Source organism: Arvicola amphibius, chromosome 12, assembly GCF_903992535.2.
Source record: "Arvicola amphibius chromosome 12, mArvAmp1.2, whole genome shotgun sequence".
Taxonomy (NCBI): Eukaryota; Metazoa; Chordata; class Mammalia; order Rodentia; family Cricetidae; genus Arvicola; species Arvicola amphibius.
The window spans coordinates 152,415,001-152,434,761 of NC_052058.2; the positions used below are offsets into that span (position 1 = coordinate 152,415,001).

General features: G+C 47.6%; 1 protein-coding gene across 3 annotated transcripts in view; it reads left to right on the top strand.

Moving 5' to 3' along the window:
• The window catches only part of Pde8a (phosphodiesterase 8A), a 113,542-nt gene that overhangs the window by 91,419 nt on the left and 2,362 nt on the right, over positions 1-19,761 (top strand). For all 3 annotated transcript variants that reach the window (XM_038314329.2, XM_038314331.2, XM_038314330.2), the window contains exons 12-20: positions 3,278-3,355; positions 5,303-5,373; positions 6,256-6,417; positions 8,041-8,089; positions 8,285-8,420; positions 9,460-9,658; positions 12,212-12,429; positions 13,849-13,978; positions 15,942-16,109. In XM_038314329.2, the coding sequence (XP_038170257.1) occupies positions 3,278-3,355; positions 5,303-5,373; positions 6,256-6,417; positions 8,041-8,089; positions 8,285-8,420; positions 9,460-9,658; positions 12,212-12,429; positions 13,849-13,978; positions 15,942-16,109 (1,211 nt within the window). The remainder of the gene's footprint in view (positions 1-3,277; positions 3,356-5,302; positions 5,374-6,255; positions 6,418-8,040; positions 8,090-8,284; positions 8,421-9,459; positions 9,659-12,211; positions 12,430-13,848; positions 13,979-15,941; positions 16,110-19,761) is intronic.

The window sequence follows — 19,761 nt, forward strand, 5'->3', positions numbered from 1 at the left end:
TGAATGGTTGTAGTGATGGAGTGTAAAGTGTGGTTGTTCTGACAAAACATGGCAAGCTTTGGCTTAGGCAGAAGAGGGTGGGCTGAGGCCTTAAGTTCTTCACAGGTCTTCTATGGTCTGCCAGGGCTGGGACCATTGCTTATAGATGTCATGTGACAGTTCTCTGAAGAGATACAGAGGCTTTTGTGTATCATGTAACAGAGGGCCTTCTCAGGAAGAGTGGCAAGTACCATTGTGCAAGACTGGAGGTAGCCAGGGAGCTTGAGGCTGGCAGGTAAGCATGGCTCCCAGGGCTCCCAGGCCTGTACTGCCCAGTGCCTGAGAGCATGCATTGCCGTGTGCCAAGGCTCCTGCACAGGAACGTGTGGGCATGATGGGTAAGATACCTGGCTTCAGCTTTCTCATATCCAGACTGGAGACGGCGTCTTCCACTGTGCATGTATAGGCATGGATACCTTCTCAGAGTGCTGTGTTGTCCGTTGAGAGCCCCCGGCATGGTGCATCCAGGGCTGGCAGTCTTAGGAATGTGACCCTCATACTTCCTCAAAGGGCTGCATCTGGGAGCTAGCCCCAGTCACCTACAGCCCACCTCTACCTGCTGGGTGGAGATTGTCCCAGAGTCACTTACAAAGAGCTACCGGGCTCAGCATTCCCCAACAGGGTTGTTGGGAGCACAGGATCTAGGATTTACATAGGAATGAAGTAACTTTAAAGTGTTTCCGTGGAAATTTGATCTCCTTGCACCCACAGTCCATTGCATCGTGATCCCATGGTGATTTTCTGCCATATTCTGCTCTAGCTGTCTCTTCCCTCCAAGTTGTTACTGTAATTCTGCTCGCTGCCTTGCTCCCCGTTAGATCGCCTCCTTTTGAGGATATGACTGTATTGTGTCCACTGCCGTATATGCTGCAAGGCTGTATCTGAAATCGCTAACTTACACTGAGGGAAAAGGTTCATTTCTGGCTCACCACTGTGGAGGTTTTGGCCCGTGATGGTTTAGCCTTGTTGCTTTAGGCTTATGGTGGGCCAACATGTGCTAGGAGTGTGGGAAAGTGAGATCACTGCTTCTTGGCCAGGGAGCAAAATCAAGGAAAAGGAGCCCTAGAAGATAGCCCAGATGATCTCTTCCTCGCCTCCATCCTCACCCTCACTTTGACTCGGTGGCCTGCTGCCTAGCTCTCAGAGCCAACCCTCAAGAATCATAGGGAGCACATGAGGAAGTGTGACACTCACAGAACAAAGCAGTGTCCTGATTGGGAGCGGAAATCTCTAACACATGGGTCTTTGAGGAATCGCCAAGATCTAAACCACAGCCCAGCTTAGGTGTTGCCGTGGGGCAGGTGCTTGGTAAATACTGCTTGAGTGACTGAGAGGGAGCAGACAGGTCACGGCCACTCACTAGACAGCTGTGTAACACGAGTCGCCAGTGCCAGTGAAGCCCTGAGAAAGGAAACACTCACCACTGCATGTGGTTGAGAGGCAGTGCCCCTTGAAGGGGGGGGTGAGCAGGCCGCAGAGGTAATCTCCCGGAGGATTTTGAGTTCCACACAACAGTCCTTTCGTTTGCACATGGCATTCTGCAGGTGTCGAGCGGAGCAGACGTGTAGTTACCGGGCATCTGCGGTGTGCTGGCTTCGTTGCCGGCCTCCCAGGAAACAGTGCTCTGCTCCCAGATTGTTCGCAGTTGTCTTGACAGGCAATAGTAAAGCCAGTTGTCTGCACGGATGGGATGGGATGGATGGGGAAGACATACGGGAAGGTTTCCTTGACGTTTACGGTACCCACACTGCATCTTCCCAGAGATGCAGAGTTAACTAGGGAAAGGAGGCAACATGAGAAATGTGCATTCTTATGTAAGTAGTTTGTTGCAGAGTGTAGGGGTTTGGGGGATGAACTGATACAATATAGACTTCATGGGGGTCTAGAGAGTAGGGCTGGCTGTAGGAAACTGACTGTGTCTAATGCCTGGGGGTGAAAAGCAGAGTTAGAAAGGATGAGTTCATCTTGGACGAGTTAATGAGTTTAATTTGCAATAACTGGAAAGTATCCAAACAGAGATAGCCAATGGCCCATCAAGATGTGAGTCTGGGATTCAGGAGAGGATGAGGTAAAATGGCCACGTGGGAATTAGAGCTCCAGGAAGCAATGAGGGTTTTTTGGGTTTTTGTTTTGTTTTGTTTTGTTTTTTGTAAAGAAGGTTGTGTTTGCTTAAAAGAGAAAGGAGTGGGGCTAGAACCTTTGGAAGCCAATCTTAGGAAATGCTAGGTGGACAGTGAGCCAGGGGAGTGTGGTTTCTATAAATAGAAGTGGCCAGAAAGAGGGCTCACTTGTGTCTAGCAAGATGTTAGCAACACACAGGTCACCAGTGGCCTTTGCGAGCTCACACGCGTGCACAGAGACGAGACTCTGGCAGAGCTGCACGTGTGGCTCAGGGGTAGAGTGTTCATCTAGCTTACTCGAGGCCCTGAGTTCCAGTCCCAGCACTACAAACCAAACCAGGGAAAGAGCCTTCTCTGTCGTGCAGAGGAGCACTTGGGGCCTGCACTTGGAGCGTGCCTTGGCAGAGGAAGAATCAGGCAAGAGGACCAAGAGAGGCAGAGATGCTCCCACCTCCGGGGAGGACTGGACTCAGGGCCTGCCCTGCCACTCCTTGCATCCACCCGCTGGTCGCTCCGTTTCCTTTTGTGTAAGATGGGGACATAAGTTGTTCACTTAGCCATCGGCACCACATTAGGCCCCCACAGGGACAAAGAGGGCGGGCAGGAAGGTCAGGCTCGCTCTGTCAGTGGACAGATGGGGAAGGGCTGGCGAGGAGGCACAGAACTCGTATTTGGAGCCCAGAAGAGCAGTGGCATCTTATACAGAAAAGCAGAATTGGGGAGAAAGGCTAATTATCCTTATACTGTACCCCAAACTGTGCTGCACATATGTATAACCCTAGGAAAGAGAAGAACATTCTCCTAGGATGTTGCAGAGAAAATTAGATGTTTGTTGTTTTTTCTCCTTTGAGACAGAGTATATGAGGATAAAGTTCCTCTGTTTCATTTAACAATAGGAGAACCTCTCCTAAGGTTGTTTCTTCATGGTTTTGAGAAAATGAAGCCCCTCAAAACTGAGGTGTGTATGTATGGTCTGTTTCTGTGCACAGTGCAGGTTTCTGTGGTGTCTCAGATGATGTTCAAGTTGTTTCACTCCTCAGACTTAGCTTGGTGTCTGTTCTAATATGTCACTAACATCTCTGTAAAGGAATGGTTTATACTTTTCCTTGTTTTCACAGATAATCAGGCAGGCAAACATAAAGACAGGAGGAAGAATTCAATAGACGCCAAAGCAGTCTCCTCTAGAACGAGTGAAGGTGAGTGGCAGACGGATTGTGTGGGTCTTGAGCACAGGACCCTGCCCCCAAGCTTTGTTTCCTGGTGATCAAGCACTGTGCATTCACAAGAGGAGCAGGCTACTTGCTTCCCCCTCCCCCCCCCACTGTGTTCACTTAGTGCTGCCTGTGTTTATATGGGCCAATCACTGAGGCATAGGCTACCTTCCAGAGGCCACCTTCCCCAAGAGAACAATTCTCCCTCCCCCAGAAGTCATTAACTGACAATAGCTCCTCACTAGGGGTAGGCCTGTGGGCCCCTCCTGTGTTGGCTGGGGTTTTTGACCCACCAGTCCTGAAGCCATTCCGTCCCAAAGAAACACACAGAGTCCTACATTAATTATAAACCAGTTGGCCTATTAGCTTAAGCTTCTTATTAATTAATTATAATTCTTATATCATAAATTAGCTCATTATTCTTGTCTGTGTTAGCCACGTGGCTTGGTACCTTTTACCAGCGAGACATTCTCATCTTGCTTCCTCTGTGTCTGGGTGACGACTGCAGACTCAGCCTTTCCTCTTCCCAGAATTCTCTTGTTCTTGTTGCCCCACCTCTACTTCCTGCCTGGCTACTGATCAATCAGCATTTTATTGAAGCAATACAGCTGACAAATCTTTACAGGGTACAAGACCATTGACCCACATTCTCCTGCACAGAACTCTATATGGCATTTTAACAGGTTTTACTACCACTTCTAACCATGGGGCCTTAGTACAGAGAGATGCATTGGGTTTAGTATACTGACCTTTTACCCAGTAACTTGGGTAGACTACTGATTGTAAGACTAGAATAGTGAGTGTATTTGCAGATTCTTCGGGGCATCTCTGTATCACACAGAAAATTCTGCATTTCTGAACTCACTGCACTTATGCTATTTGTTTTTTTTCACATTATTTATAAAATAAAAATTTTTGAATTGTGTTTATTTATCATAGACAACATGCTATTTTAGAATGTGTTTACACTGTGAAATGACTAAATTGAGCTAATTAACACATATTTTAGTTTGCATCCTTAGAAACCTACCTTAGAAATTTTCAAGAATACAGTGCGTGCTGTCTAGCAGCTCTGTTACATTCCTGAATAGGAGCAAATCCTTTTCTGATCATGATAAGACAGTGGGGATTTTGTTTAGTGCCTTTATTATATAAAATGTAAAGTCAGCAGCCGTATGCTGGTCACTAACATTAGATTCGAGTTTTGTGGTTCTCCAAACTGAGGGCATTTGAGGCTTGCTGGCCTGGTTAACCTTAGACAGCAAGGCTTAGTTTCTCTGAAGGCAAGTTGAAACTTAGGCATTGTCTTGATGGACATTCTCTCCTCCTTTCTGGCCTTTGGTACTCCTAGCAGTGGGGTGTTCACAGAGACCAGCACTCTGGGACATTCTTTTCCTGCCTGTGCATTGTCCGGGCTTCTCTCGGCTCAGAAATGCCGTGCCTGGACAGGAACAACAAAGTCTTAGTTGTAATGTAATGTTGCCTGATGAGCCTAAAATAAACACACTAGAGGACAGCACTAGACAGAACCTTGGAAATCTGAACCAGAAGTTGATTTTAGTAAGTGGTAAAGCTTAATCGATCGCTCCCTCCTTCTACTGACCAAAGGGCGTAAGGAGCTGTCTTCCAGAACATCTTGACCCTGGAGAGCAGCAAGAGGGGTAACTAGAGCCTTATTGTTGTACACACCAAAAAAAGGTGGTTTGGCCTTGACTTGCTAAATTGTTCCATTCGCTTCTCTCTGACCTATGACATCACAAGTTCAGGCCATGGGGTTGTGCGTGCATCCCAGCACCTAGACCGGAGCTGGCGGTGCAGAAAGGGAAGGAAGGAAAGCTCAGTTTGTGCACAGTTACTCCCGTGCCTTTGTGTGGGAGGGGGGGATGAAACCCAGGACTGGACACACCCTGATTTCCCACCCTTTCTCCACAGTTTCCAATCAGAGAAGACATTCCTCTCTGGCCCGGATACACTCGATGATGATTGAGGCACCCATCACTAAGGTTGGTGTTCACTGGCTATGCAAGTCCCCGGCAGTCCCAGTGAATTGCTCCCCTGACAAAAAAATGGGCACCTGCAGGAAATAAGAGTGCTCTTTCAGAAAGAAAGTCAGGACCGTGAGGGAACCTCCAGCTGGCGACAGATGGGGAAGGTGACTGAGCCCCACATTGGAGCACTGGACTGAGCTCCCAAGGTCCCGATGAGGAGCAGAAGGAGCGAGAACATGAGGGAGAAAGTCAGGAACGAGAGGGGTGCGTTCACTCATGGAGACGGTGGGACAGAACTAATGGGAGATCACCAACTCCAGTTGGAATGGGACTGATGGATCATGCGACCAAACCCGTCTCTCTGAGTGTGGCCAACAGCGGGGGCTGACTGAGAAGCAAAGGACAATGGCTCTGGGCTCTGATTGTTCTTCATGGACGGGCTCTGTGGGAGCCTTCTCAGCTTGGTCGATCACCTTCCTGGACCTGGGGGGAGTTGGGAGGACCTTGGTCTTAGCATAGAGTGGGGAACCCTGATGGCTCCTTGGCCTTGAGAGGGAGGGAGGGGAGGTATGGGTGGAGGGGAGGGGAGGGAAGGGGGAGAAGGAGGGGAGGGAAGGGGGAGGAGGAGGGGAGGGAGGGGGGAGGAGGAGGGAAGGAGATGGAAATTTTTAAATATATATAAAAAAAATAAACCATGAGGAAAAAAAAAAAAAAAAAAAAAAAAAAAAGAGTGCTCTTTCAGTTGTTTAATGTCACCTCTGAGCAGAGGATGGGTGACAGAGACACCGTAACTAACAGAACATAGTGGCATAATTACAGACTATTACCAGCTCGACTCTTGATTGCTCTAGGATTGTTTTTAAGGTGACAAAGCTGTCTTTTGTTTCCATGGTGCAGGTAATCAATATTATCAACGCTGCCCAGGAAAACAGCCCCACCCCCGTGACGGAAGCCTTGGACCGTGTGCTGGAGATTCTGAGGACCACTGAGTTATATTCACCACAGTTCAACGCTGAGGATGATCCTCACGCCACCGACCTCGTTGGGGGCTTAATGTCTGTAAGTCTGTTTGCCCGTGCTACTGGCCGTGGGTTCCTGTGTGCTTTCTCAGAGGTTATCTGAACAGGGCTCTGGAAGGCAATCAGGGCTTGGTAAATGCTGCTCCCCCTCCATGGTTTGTATCCAGTTATGCTGGGCCTGGCTGCCTGCTGCTCCCCTCCCAGGGAGCCTCATCTGGGAGCAGGAGAGAAATGCTGATCCTGCTCACCAGTGTTACTTAGGGTTTTACAGGCATTTATTTAAATAAGACATTGTCAGCTGTAGTAAAGTATTTTCTTTATTTATTTTGTTTTGTTGTTTCATCTTGAGGCAAGGACTCACTATATAGCCCTTGCTGAACTTGAATTTGCTAGGAAGACCAGACTGGCCTTGAACTTATGGAGAGCTGCCTGTTTCTGCCTCTTGAGTGCTAAGGTTAAAGGTGTACACCTCCACACCCTAATTGTTGGACTTCCTTTTGGGTCTGCCAGCCCCTAGTAATGACACGGAGACTTATTATGATTTTAAAAGTTGAGAAAAATAAAAGCTATCAAACGTTTCGTGTTAGTGGAAGGAGCGTCACCCAGTGGTGACAGTGCCTGCCTGTCATCTACAGAGCCTTGCCTTCCATCCTAGCACAAAAAAGAAACAGCAAAACAGACAGAGCATCACACCTTAAACACAAAGCTACACGACAAGTTGTAAAACGGAGCTGTCGCCCGCTTATATGCTTAAAAAAGTGCCAGCGTGCAGGGCATAGCATACCACAGCCTTTGGGTAACTTCGCAGGAATGAAGGCCTTAAGGCCTTTCAAACTCTTGAGGAGCCCTGGACCCCAACCACCTCAGCCTGTCCGGAGCAGAGCTCCCACAAGGAAGACAGACTATGCCTGTGTCCTGCCAGCTGTCTTAGTCAGAAGTAAAATTTATTCCCTCCCAATTTCCACTATCTGAAGTTACTAGATTTCAAAGGTTTGGACAGTAAATTCTAGAAGGTAGGATGATTGCCAGTGGTAGCCTCTAACTGTGGCTGTAGGCCAGGGGTAAGCATGGGGAGGGCAGGGTGGGAGTGGATGAGAGGGTGGGACTGGAGCATAAGAGGGTGGGGTGATTGGTGTGGTACTCAGGGAGCAAGACGAGAAACCCACTTAGAGGTGCGAAAGGAAGCCAGGCATGGTGGCGCACACCTTTAATCCCAGCATTTGGGAGGCAGAGTCAGGTAAATTTTTGTGCGTATAAGGCTAGCCTGGTCTTCAGAGTGAGTTCCAGGACAGCCAAAGATACACAGAGAAACCCTGTCTCAATAAATCTTAAAAAAGAAAGAAGGTGCAAAAGGCTAGGGCAGTGGTAGCACACACCTTGATCCCAGCAGAGGCAGGCGGATCTCTGAGTTTGAGGCTTGCCTAGTCTACAGAGCAAGTTCCAGGACAACCAGAGCTATACAGAGAGATCTTGTCTTAAAATGCTCCCCACCCTCTCGCACTCCCCCCCAAAAAAGAGGTGAGAAAGAAATGTGGGCAGCCTGCTGGACTGGCAGCCTTGGAGTGGTTGCTGGATTATCCTTTGGGGCTGACTACCCAGGCTATCTAGGAGAAAGAAGAAAAGCTATAACCAGGCCTTTTCTTGTTTCCTTGATTTCCACCAGGATGGCTTACGAAGGTTTTCAGGAAATGAGTATGTTCTTGCAGCAAAACGTAAGTTATGTTTTTACTCCATTAGAGCACTGTAACAATGCAATCCAGGCTGAAGGATTGTTCTCACCAGTAAGTTCTGGGTGTGCCGTAGCGCCCCAGAAACAAAGCCGCCATTTCCAGTACAGCACTGCTCCCACCCAGACACCAGATCCACAAACCTGCTAATGTTGTTCTCCAAATCACATCACATTGCAGACCTTCAGCCGACTCCAAGCTATGTCTCCACCTCCGTCTCCCTTCACGATATCCCTCCGCGGATTGCCCTGGCCATAGAAAACGAAGAAAACTGGAACTTCGACATTTTTGAGCTGGAAGCGGCTACTCAGAATAGGTGTGTTGAGCTGGTTTCCCAGGGCCTGGACAGGGAGCCGCCCGAGCAGCATTGGTGTGTGTGAGGACAGAGGCCAAGGAAGGAGTAGTGGGAATCTTTGGCACACAGACAGTTTGCCTAGCTGTGATGGCTTCCTCAGATAACGGTTTCCCTGTGACATGGGTTTCTAATTCCTCTAGTGTGTGGTACTATATGAGGTAGCAACAAAGAATCCCTTGCCCCAAAGCCTAGAACAAATATTCTTAGTTACACATCTGATAAGCTAGTCTCGGATCTTGGTTGCCATGTTGTTGGCCCACACAGGGACACTCCACTGTAGTTTACACTCATCGGCTTACGGTTGCAGAGCGGGAGTTTGGGTTTTGCCAAGTAAAAGCTGTTAACCACAGGGGTCTTGGCACATAGGACTGGACGCCCACAACCAGTGTCAGCCAGGGGTGTGGTCTGGTTTTGGGAGAGATGACTCACCAGGTCTCATCCCACTGGGTGAGCTGTCTGTACTGAGACCCCCCACTTCACACAGCCAAGCAGAATGGACAGGTGTGACCCCATGACAAGTGAGCCTCAGAGCCCCTAGTTCACATACCAGAACCGTTACATCTGTGAAAATTGTGTTATGGCTGAGCAAGTTGAGTTCTGTAATGACCTCTGAGATAGCTTCCACGGGACAGATTTCTTAACCTGCCAAGCCAAGCCAGTAAATCAAAGTGCCATCTAAGGAAGGGCCTTACCTGCTGGTAGCTGGTCATCTTCTCAGGGTAGACTCCTTTAGACTGTAACACCTACTTCGGATTGTTGGAGTGGCCGGGCATCTGACGTGTGGCTGTGTCCAGTCTGTAGTCACGGTGGTTATTTCCTCTAGACGGGGCCAGGAGTCTGGGAACGGGACGGTTCTGGAGATGACACTGCTGCGAGCAGGGCATTCTGGGTATTCTGCAGTTGGCTTGGATTTGCTTTTGGTCCTGAATCTCTTCAAGCTCGGGACCCCGGACTTTGCTTTGTTTTATATCGCGGATATTTTTTGTATTTTTCGTTGCAGGCCTTTGATTTATCTAGGTCTCAAAACGTTTACTCGTTTTGGGATCTGCGAGTTCTTACGATGCTCCGAGGTGATGCTGAGGTCGTGGTTTCAGATCATTGAAGCCAACTACCATGCGTCTAACCCCTACCACAATTCCACGCATGCTGCTGACGTGCTCCACGCCACTGCGTATTTCCTTTCCAGAGACAAAATAAAGGTAAGCCAGTGTTTGCGCTCTGCCTTAGCAGCACCTGTAGGGAGAGTCTAGCGCCCCTGCTTCCGTTGTCTCACTCAGTCCTCGCGTGTGCGCAGTTGGCATGCGAAGGACGCTAACTGGTAGATTCACCTGCATGCTCAGCCGGTCCATGAGAGTGTAAGAAGCAACATGCAGCCTCTGGGGACAAAGTCAACAGACAGGGCAGGATAGCCAGAATCCCCACCTCACCACCTCACCACCAAACCCCTCCCTGTCTGACCATCTGACCTCAGACAGAGCTCCTTCTCATTTTCCTACCCAGTGAGGTCCTGTCACACCTCTTGGCCCCTCTGGAGCATCCTCACAGAGCTGCCATTGCGTTCTTTCCAGAACAGCACATCTGACTGTGACCACCATGAGCAGCTTCCTTTTGCCACAGAAATTCAAACTTCACACCATATGGCTGGAGCTCTTCAAACACACCCCTGTGATAAATTCCCCTTTAAGCACACCCTCCTCTTCCCTCCCCTGTGCCTCAGACATACAGGCCAAACTGCTCAGGCCATAGCAAACCCTGGGCTGCATGCTGGGAAGTGAGAGAGCGAACCTCTAACTTCTAGCCCGGTTCCTGCATTTGAAAGATTAAGACCAAGCCCATAAGTGGGGTAAGAATCCAGAGAGAGGACTGTTTGCTCAGAGACACATGGCGGGGGAGGGTCTGGGTAAAAGTGACTTAGCTTCTACAGAGTGATCTCTGCTGGGGTTTGTTGCTTTTGAGCAGATTCAGAGCTAGCCTAAAACAATACAGATATAGTTCTGAGACAGGGTCTTGTGTAGCCGGGGGCTGCCCTTGGATTCATCGTGTTGCCTTGAATACCTTATCCTCCTGCCTCTTGCTCCCAAATGCTGGGGCTACTGGTACACAGTCAGGCCTTGCTTAAAATGATATTGAAAGCATTTATGGAAATTCACACCATAGAGTGTCCCCAGCTGTTGCTGGGCCCTAGCGTCTTCCTGGGGGAGGGGTGAAAAAGTGCAGTGTCAGTGTCTCAGACACTGGGAGTCAGGTAGAAGGCGCACAGCAGAGTCGTGTGGTTAATCTAACAGTGGGGGAAACTATGCACTCTCCCAGCACTCGGGTGTTCCGATCCATTCACGGTTGACATCGTGTGGCTGCCCCTCATTGGCTAGGCACGGTCAGCACCTCTGACAGCGCCAGGCAGACTCCAGGTTTGCTCCTTTTGGCCTGGTAGGCCTTAACTTCCTACACCTAGCCAAAGTGAAAAACTTAGAATTTTAAATGAAATTATAAAACATAAAACAAGCTTATTAGATGTATACCTTATTTTCATGTTTATAAAATACTTCCAAATATCTTTTGTAAAAAAAATTTCGCGCGCGCGCGCACACACACACACACATACACACACAAGACCATGCATGCCCCCACAGCATGCATGTGGAAGTCCACCCTCTCCACCACTGGATCTCTGGGCCCAAACTCAGCTTGTCAGGCTTGACGGCAAGCACTCTGACGTGCTGAGCTGTCTTGCCGGCTCCTGAATATCTTTTTAAAAATTATTTTATGAGTGTTCTATCTAAATGTATAACTTTATGCCAGGAGAGGGCATCAGATCCCACTGTAGATGGTTGTGAGCCACCATGTGGGTGCTGAGAATGGAACTCGGGTCCTCTGGAAGAGCAGCCATCTCCCCGGTCCCACCCTGAACATCTCACGCTGGGCATAGTGTTGAAGCTCAGTTTATAGTGGTAGATGCTGACTCACAACAGAACTAGACTTAACAGTTAGTGGCTATCAATCACTACACATGCAAAATGGCTGAGAAAACTCAGATCCATAGAGAAATAAAACCACAAGGACAAATGTTTTGAAATTTTCTTTTTTTAATAATTTATTTTTATTTTATGTGCTTGGTGTTTTGCCTGCACGTATGTCTTTCTGCACGAGAGTGTCAGACCTTGGAGTTACAGACAGTTGTGAGCTGCTATGTGTGTGCTGGGAATTGAACCTGGGTCCTCTGGAAAAGGAGTCAGTGCTCCTAACCACTGAGCCATCTCTCCAGCCCTGTTAAATAGCTCTTGACAATTTTTTTTAACTATATATAAACCTTTTTGGAGCCCTGGAAGAGGTGAAGAAATTCCAGATCATTTTACCAAATCCATAAGACCTTATTATGTTAGCTAAAAAATATAGCTCAGAAAAGGAATGGAAAGGTAGGGCAGCTCCCAACTAATATAAGGCGTGTTTATTTTTGAAGTTATTATTTTGACTTGAATACTTATGGCTAAGTCAGGAACCCCAGGTTCTGGTTTGCAGTGGGTGTGGAGAAGGCTGGCCACGTCTCACCTGTGCTTGGCATGAGCTGGGCGATCCGGGATCCAGTAGCTGTGCACAGAGATGGGCTGCTTCAGAGCAGAGGGGACAAGATCTGCTCAGACAATGTGGTTCCCTTGGGAATCAGAGAAATCTCTTTAAAAAGGCAGAGAGAAGCCTCGTTGAAGGCTTGTTCCCGTGTCATGTGCACTGGTTTTCAAAAGAGTTCTTGTTTGCAGGAAACTTTAGATCCAATTGACGAGGTTGCCGCCCTCATCGCTGCCACCATTCATGACGTGGATCACCCTGGGCGAACCAACTCATTCCTCTGCAACGCAGGAAATGAGCTGGCCGTGCTGTACAATGACACCGCTGTGCTGGAGAGCCACCATGCAGCGCTGGCCTTCCAGCTGACCCTTGAAAACGACATGTGCAATATCTTTAAAAACATGGACAGGTGAGAGCGGACTGGTTCAGCACCCTCTCCACCCTCAAACCCAGGACCAGGCTCTCCTTGTCAGCCCCCCCTGCTGCTCCACCACCGCAACCCATGCTGGGCTGAACCGAGGCCTTGAGAGTTGCCCAGGAGGGCCTGCCTAGCACACCCCTCTTTGCCTCCTGCACACAGCACACTTTTTGTTGTTGTGCACAAGTCACTCCCCTGAGGAAGCATTCTCTGATCCTCATGCTAACTGGAACTTATAATTACTCAGTCCCAAGTCCATTTTATAGCACTTGTCACATTTATAAAACTAGATTTTAAAAAGTGGCATGGCTCAGGGGTGTACACTCACCTAGCATGTACAAGACTTTGGGCTCCATCCCTAGCCAACAAAAACTGAGTGTTTAATGTCCAGCTAGATATTTGGAGACAGGGTCTCACTACATGGGCTAGGCTGGGCTGACCTTAAACGTGAAGTCCTCCTGTCTCAGGCCTACAGATGCCACTTCCTCCAGCTCAGAGTAGATGCTCACTTCTGCAGTCCTAGTGCCACATGTCTTTCCCATCAGTAACTCTGCATCTAGCCCAGTGCCTAATACACAGTAGAGCTCAAATAGGAAAAAAAGTGTCATGGGAAATACTTTAATTTGGATTTTTAAGGAAAATTTTATATAGAATTTTTAAAGAGTGTCCTGACTTGACAAAACTCTACTGTACCATGTCGTACATTAGGTCACCTCTGAGACTCTAAGTTGTACTCACATCTGCTGTGAGCACATAGTTTCCAGAGACTCCGTGAGACCTAGGGTTTCTAGTGTTGTGGTAAAACCTGCAGCCAAAGCACCGTGGGGAGAACAGGGTTTGTTCATCCTGCATGTCCAGACAGCCGTCAATCACGGAGGGAAATCCTCTGAGGGAAATCTCAGGAACCTGGGACAGGAACTGAAGCAGAGGCCGTGGAGGAACAGTGTTCATGGCTTGCCAACTAGGGTAATGGAAGGGCGATCCGAAGTTCTCTGGGTCTCCGGGTGCCTTCATGCAAGCAAGGCACATCGTTAAGAATATGGAGATGGTGGGTCTTGCCTGGAGTAGTGGCACACGCCTGTAATCCTAGCCTTAAAAGTCATGGGTTTGAGGCCATCCTGGACTACAGAATGAGACTGTCTTCAGAGAGGAGGGAGAAAGACGGGGAAAGGGCTTTGCTCGTCCCAGCTAGAACCTATCTTATCCTGAGGTTACATGCCACAGGTATCCCTGTGATAGGAAGCTACAGCATTCTGCCCGTTAGCTGATCGCTAACCCCTTTTTGGTGATGCAGGCCAGTCTAACTTGAGTGGTACTGGACTAATAGCTGGGCGGGCATATGTCCTGGGAAACAGATTGTAGCCCACTAGCCTGGATCAGTAACCTATAGCATCTGTCTGTCTGAAACAGGAACGACTACCGGACACTACGCCAGGGTATTATCGACATGGTCCTGGCCACAGAAATGACAAAGCACTTCGAACATGTCAACAAATTTATCAACAGCATTAATAAGCCCTTGTCAACACAAGGAAATGAGGTGAGAGAAACTCATCCTGAGGCTTCAAACTCACCAGCACCACGGAGAACTCAGACCCTGCAGAGCTTTTGCTGGGCGTGATGAATCTGGCTTTCCAAATTTGTTTTATTTATTTGCCTGCCTGCCTATCTGCCTGTCTGTCTAGAGACTCTGTAGCCCAGACTGGCCTAGAACTCAGTGACCCTTCTACCTCAGCCTCAGACACTGGGATTAGAGGAGTGAGCCATGGCACCTGGTTGAATTTTGTTTTTCATTGGTTAAAAAAAAAATCATTTAACATGTAGATATCTGGTAGGAGAACATGGCAGATCATGAAAATAGACGTGAGAACAAGTTTTCCCATCTGCCATTCCTGCGCGGTCTCAATGTTCCCTCCTTTCTGAACATTCTAGGCCAGTTGGAGCCCTAGAGGGCTCTTTTGTTTTTTTTTTTTTTTTTAAAAAAACACAAAACAAACCAAACAAAAAAACAGGTTCTAATTATGTAACCCTTGCTGGCCTGGAATTCAATAAGTATATCAGGTTGGGCTCAATCTCACAGAAATCTGCCTATCTCTGACTCCCGAATGCTGGGATTGAAGGTGCGCACCATCATCTCCAGCTCCTAGAGGGCTTTTAGCAGCCGTTCCCCGTGTGTGTATTTCATGGTGGCAGCAGCTGGCCTTGCAAGAGAAGGGCTGTAAGGGTCCTCTGCTGGGATCACCAAAGTGACGGTATTGTCACCCTCATTTCTGGATTCGGGCTATGGAGGCCACTGCTGCCTCGCAAGGGTGACACTGACATCTGGTCGGAGCTGCCCAGTGTGGAGCAGGTGTCGGCTCCTGTCAATACCATCTCCTTGTCCAGAGAAAGGGGACGGCAGACCTCAAGTCAGAGGACAGTGTGTGGACATAGGGACGCAGGCTCAGCTGGGATGCTGGATGAGTCACCTCATCCCAACCCCTGCCCTTTGCAATTATAATGTAATGACACTTTCCACAGTTCCCATACTCATTTGTGAATCCAGATCAAAAGAAAAGGGCTTTGTGTCCTTTGTTATGTCACAGATACTAAGGCAGTATGAGGGACTGTCACTTAACGTGATCTGGGTTCACTGGAGGCTGGTTCTCAAAACCCCTGTCGTGGAGCCAGTGAAGACGGCCGTGGGAGCAAGGGCCGGTTGGTCACAGAGCTCTTTCGTCCTGAGAAGTAAATATCCTAAAAAGATAAAATCCAACCTTTGAGTTCTTACCAATATTGGGTGTGGGGGAGGATCACCAGAAAGACTGAGAAAAAAAGAAGGGCAGATTTGCCAGTCACCAGAGCTGCCGGGGTGTAGCACAGATTCTAATCGGTTTTTATAATAAAAACCCAGAGTCAGATATTAGCGAAAGCTGAAAGAGGCGCGGAGTAGCCAGGCGCTAGAGGACTCTGACCGAATGGGGTATCCTGTCTCTACAAAGTCTCAGACTGTAGCTCTGTCCTGAGCTCCTGTCTCCTCCCGCCTCATATTCCTCTCTCCCCCAGCCATATCCCTTCCTGTTTTCTCCTCTCTAGTGGTGGGATTAAAGGCATGTCACTCCCACCGAAGAGATTAAAGGTGTGAGCCACCACTGCCTGGCTCTGATTCTCTTTTTAGACTAGATCAATCTTTTGTAGCCCAGGGTAGCTTTGAACTCACAGAGATCCCTCTGCCTCTGTCTCCCGAGTGCTGGGATTAAAGCTGTGTGCCACCATCGCCTGGCCTCTACTACTAACGAGTGACTAGCTCCACTCTCTGATCGTCAGGCAAGCTTTGTTAGATTACAGACAATCACCACATTGATCCTTCTGAACTCTCCCTTGGCCGTGCTTCCTCTGTAGAGGGAAAGAGCATTCAGTGACCTGCTGTATGACGTCTTCAACTTTGTAGATCACAGACCCTAGGTAAGGGAGCTGGGCATGAAGGACCCGTTTTGATTGCTTTGATTTCACTTATGGCTCAGGAAACTGGCAAAAATGAGGACTCCATAAACGCCATGCTCAGGACTCCAGAGAACCGGGCTCTCATCAAGCGGATGATGATCAAGTGTGCCGACGTGTCCAACCCCTGCCGGCCCCTGGAGTACTGCATCGAGTGGGCGGCACGCATTTCAGAAGAGTATTTTTCTCAGGTGAGAGGCTACATCTTGATTCCTTACACACAAACACACGCACGCACTAAAGCTAGGAATGGAAGAACACTGAGGCTATGGACTTAAAATTAGGAAAGAGAACTCTAAAGAAGTTCTGTCTTTGAAGAACACTTATTTTGTACATTTGTTGATAACAAATTGTTTTCGTTATCTGAAAATGTGATACTTTGTCTTCATTATTTGGACATCTTTAGATTTCTCCTAAAAGCAGTGTCCCTCACATCTCCCTGGGAAAGAAGGAAAATAAACTGCTAAAGTGTTTGCAGATTTGGGAGCAGACATGTGCACATAGATCAGAGGGTCCCAGGGAGGGTGAGGGGCATTGGCACCCAACAAGGGCCTGAATTGTGCACGCCTGTAATCCATGCTCTTAGGAGGCAGAGGCAGGCAGATCTCTGAGTTCGAGGCCAGCCTGGTCTGCATTAGAGAGTTCTAGGCTAGCCAGGGTTACATCTGAGACCAGAAGACACTGAAACAACATGTTTAGGCTGCTGTCATTCTCAGATAAGGGGAAACTAGGAGAATCCATCACTAGAAATGCTGCATGGAGTTCTCAGAAGTGGAAAGGAAATGATCCAGATGCAAACCCAGGCATCTAGGGCGTCTATAGAGGACATGGCTATACCTGGATGTCTATAGAAGACAGGGTTATTTTAAGCAAAGGTTCTCATGTTGATTGTTGGGTCTGTACTGTAAATAATGAGACAGAAGGATACAGGACTGAGTGGGCTCACGGTCTAAGATGTCAGCTGAGCTCAACACAGAGACTGAATGCAGAGCGCCATCTGCAGCCGTCATAGCTCAGGAGGAAGAGGTAGGGAATGGGAAGTAAATACAGTGGTAGTTCTACCTACTCATAACAGCATTATTACATTCAATTCCGTTAAATATTAATAAGTGGAACACTCCCTTAAAAGACCACTCGTCAGAACAGATGAGGCGGGGCATGGTGATATGAATATACCCGTAATCTCAGCACGTGGACGACTGAGGTGAGAGAGGACCCAGAGCTCAGGACAGTTCCTTAGGGACACTGCACCTCCAAAACCAAGCAAAACAAAAACAAAAGCTCATCTACGGGCAGACCAGAAAAGATATTGTCAATATAAAGAATGGAAAGATGGTGGGCCCAGGTAGGTATAATGTGCAGATTATACACATAAGACTAGAACAGTCGTATAATTTTGGACAAAAGACATCAAGACAGGGTACTGCATTTCCTAATGAGAAAAGGGCACATCGCCATAGTGCATGTGCACGTAATATTGGCAGAATCAAGTCACCTGTAGTCAGCAGCTTAAGATATTGTTGAAGATAGGATCCGGACATGTGTGGCAGAAATAATGGCAGCCTCAGAGATTGTGAGAAGGGAAAGAGCCAGGAGCACCTCCCGCTCGTCTTGAGGCTGTTCTTACCCATTGTCAACACCAGACAAAGGCAGCACCACGAACATCAGTTTCTCAAGACCATGAATGTAGAGACACTGAATCCATCAGCATAAAGAGGCTGTGTCATCACCTGGCTGGCCGCCTACTCTAGTAATCCACCATAGGCCTGGAGGAGCAGAGCAGATGTCAGCATAGCTGCGGAAGTGGTCACCAGATGAGCCAACTCTGTTGTACCAACCACAGCAACAACACATGATTTGCCTGTCACTATTAGCATTGTAGGTGGGCACTAAACTCACAGTCTTGCTGCTTTCTGAGTGTCACCCCAGCCTGTGCTGACCTCCGCTTCTTGAGTACTGGGCTTACAGGCACCATGTTTTTGGAGGCTGCTTGTTTGTTTCCCGGCCGCCCAGACTCCTGAAATAATCACACAGAAATTATATTTTAACACGAGGGTTAAAATCCACAAGATTTCAGCTGGCAGCTCACGTCTTTCCCTTCTGGTGGCTGCATGGTGTCTCTAAACTCCACCTTCCTTCTCCCAGCATTCAGTTTAGTTTTCCCTGCCTAGCTCTACTCTTTTGCTCTATCATAGGCTAAGACTGTTTCTTTATTAACCAGTGGTATTTACAGCATACAGAGGGGAATCCCTCATTATCTCTTCTTTTCTGTTTAAATAAAATTAAAGTTTTATTTGTTTTTTTTTTTTTTTCGAGATAGGGTTTCTCTTTGGCTTTGGAGCCTGTCCTGGAACTAGCTCTTGTAGACCAGGCTGGCCTCACACTCACAGAGATCTACCTGCCTCTGCCCCCCAAGTGCTGGGATTAAAGGCGTGTGCTACCACCACCCAGCTAAAAAGGTTTTAATTTTAACATAGTAAAATTACATATAACAAAACAGGTATCAAGTAAGAATTACAGTTACAACATTTATATCTACATTATCTTTTATTGTAACTAAGGAAAACTATAATTATAACTATTCTTCAACTCTATCAAAGATTCTAGAAGGATATAATATTACCTAAGTAAACAAGAAGTGCATTGTAAGCAACTTCCAAAACTCTAGAATTGACAGAGACATCTCGTTACCTGGACAGTCACCCAAAGTTCTTCTGTACTGTTGGGGCATCCATCTTCAGCCTACGGGCCCATAGTATCAAGCAAACTTTTCCATGAAACAGGAAATTTCAAAGACAGTTCCACCTATATTAGCAGTTTGTAGTCACTTTCTTCTGTGTCCTGCAATGTCTAGCAGACTCATGAAACAGGAGCCCTAAGGACCGTCTCACCTTTAGGCATCTTCAGCAGTCATTTCTCTGTGGGTCCTGCATGTCCAGCTCACACAGCACAGCATCGAGCAGTCCAGGCAAGGGCAGTCTTTCGCCCAAATACTCCATAAAGAGCCTCTTTGGTGCCCATCTTCCTCTTGAAGTTATTGGTGCTGCCAGGAGCAGATGTGTCTCACTGCCATGAAAAGTCTAACTTCTTAAAAGATTTTAAATGCCATATTCTGTAGTCTTTGAAAGGTTTGAAGAATGCCTATCCATCTGAAATACATCTCTGTACATCTAGAAAATCTAACATGACTACAAGCATGACTATATTTCTTAAGTATACATTATATCTTTAAATGAGCAGAAATATATATAACAAAATTGAGGGGCTGGAGAGATGGCTCAGAGGTTAAGAGCACTGGCTACTCTTCCAGAGGTCCTGAGTTCAATTCCCAGCAACCACAGGGTGGCTCACAACCATTTGTAGTAAGATCTGGTGCCCTCTTCTGACCTGCAGAACACTGCATACATAATGAATAAATAAATTTATAAAAAAAATTGACCTAAAATTTGTATCAATAGATCAGAATCTATACCAGTGCAAAATCTCTATAGCAGCACCACACCATCTGAACTGTAAATCCCAAGACCTGCCTCTTTTTTTTTTTTCCAAATTATCTTACTCTAGCTCAGGCTGTCCTAGAACTCCGGTGGTTGGGGCAGGAGGATTACTCTTAAGGCCTCCCACCACACCCTGTTTACCCAGTTGATTTTCACAGACTGAAGCCACAGTCATGGAGAACTCCTGACAAGCTGAATTCATACCAGTATCTTGTCTGGGATTTTTAATCAGTATCTACAAGGCTGGTGGTCTGTAGGGCTGGTTTGCTGTTTCGGTGCCTGTTGGGTGTGTTGGCTTTCTGGGATGAACTGGAAATGTCTCTCTTGGATTTGTTTTTTTTTTTTT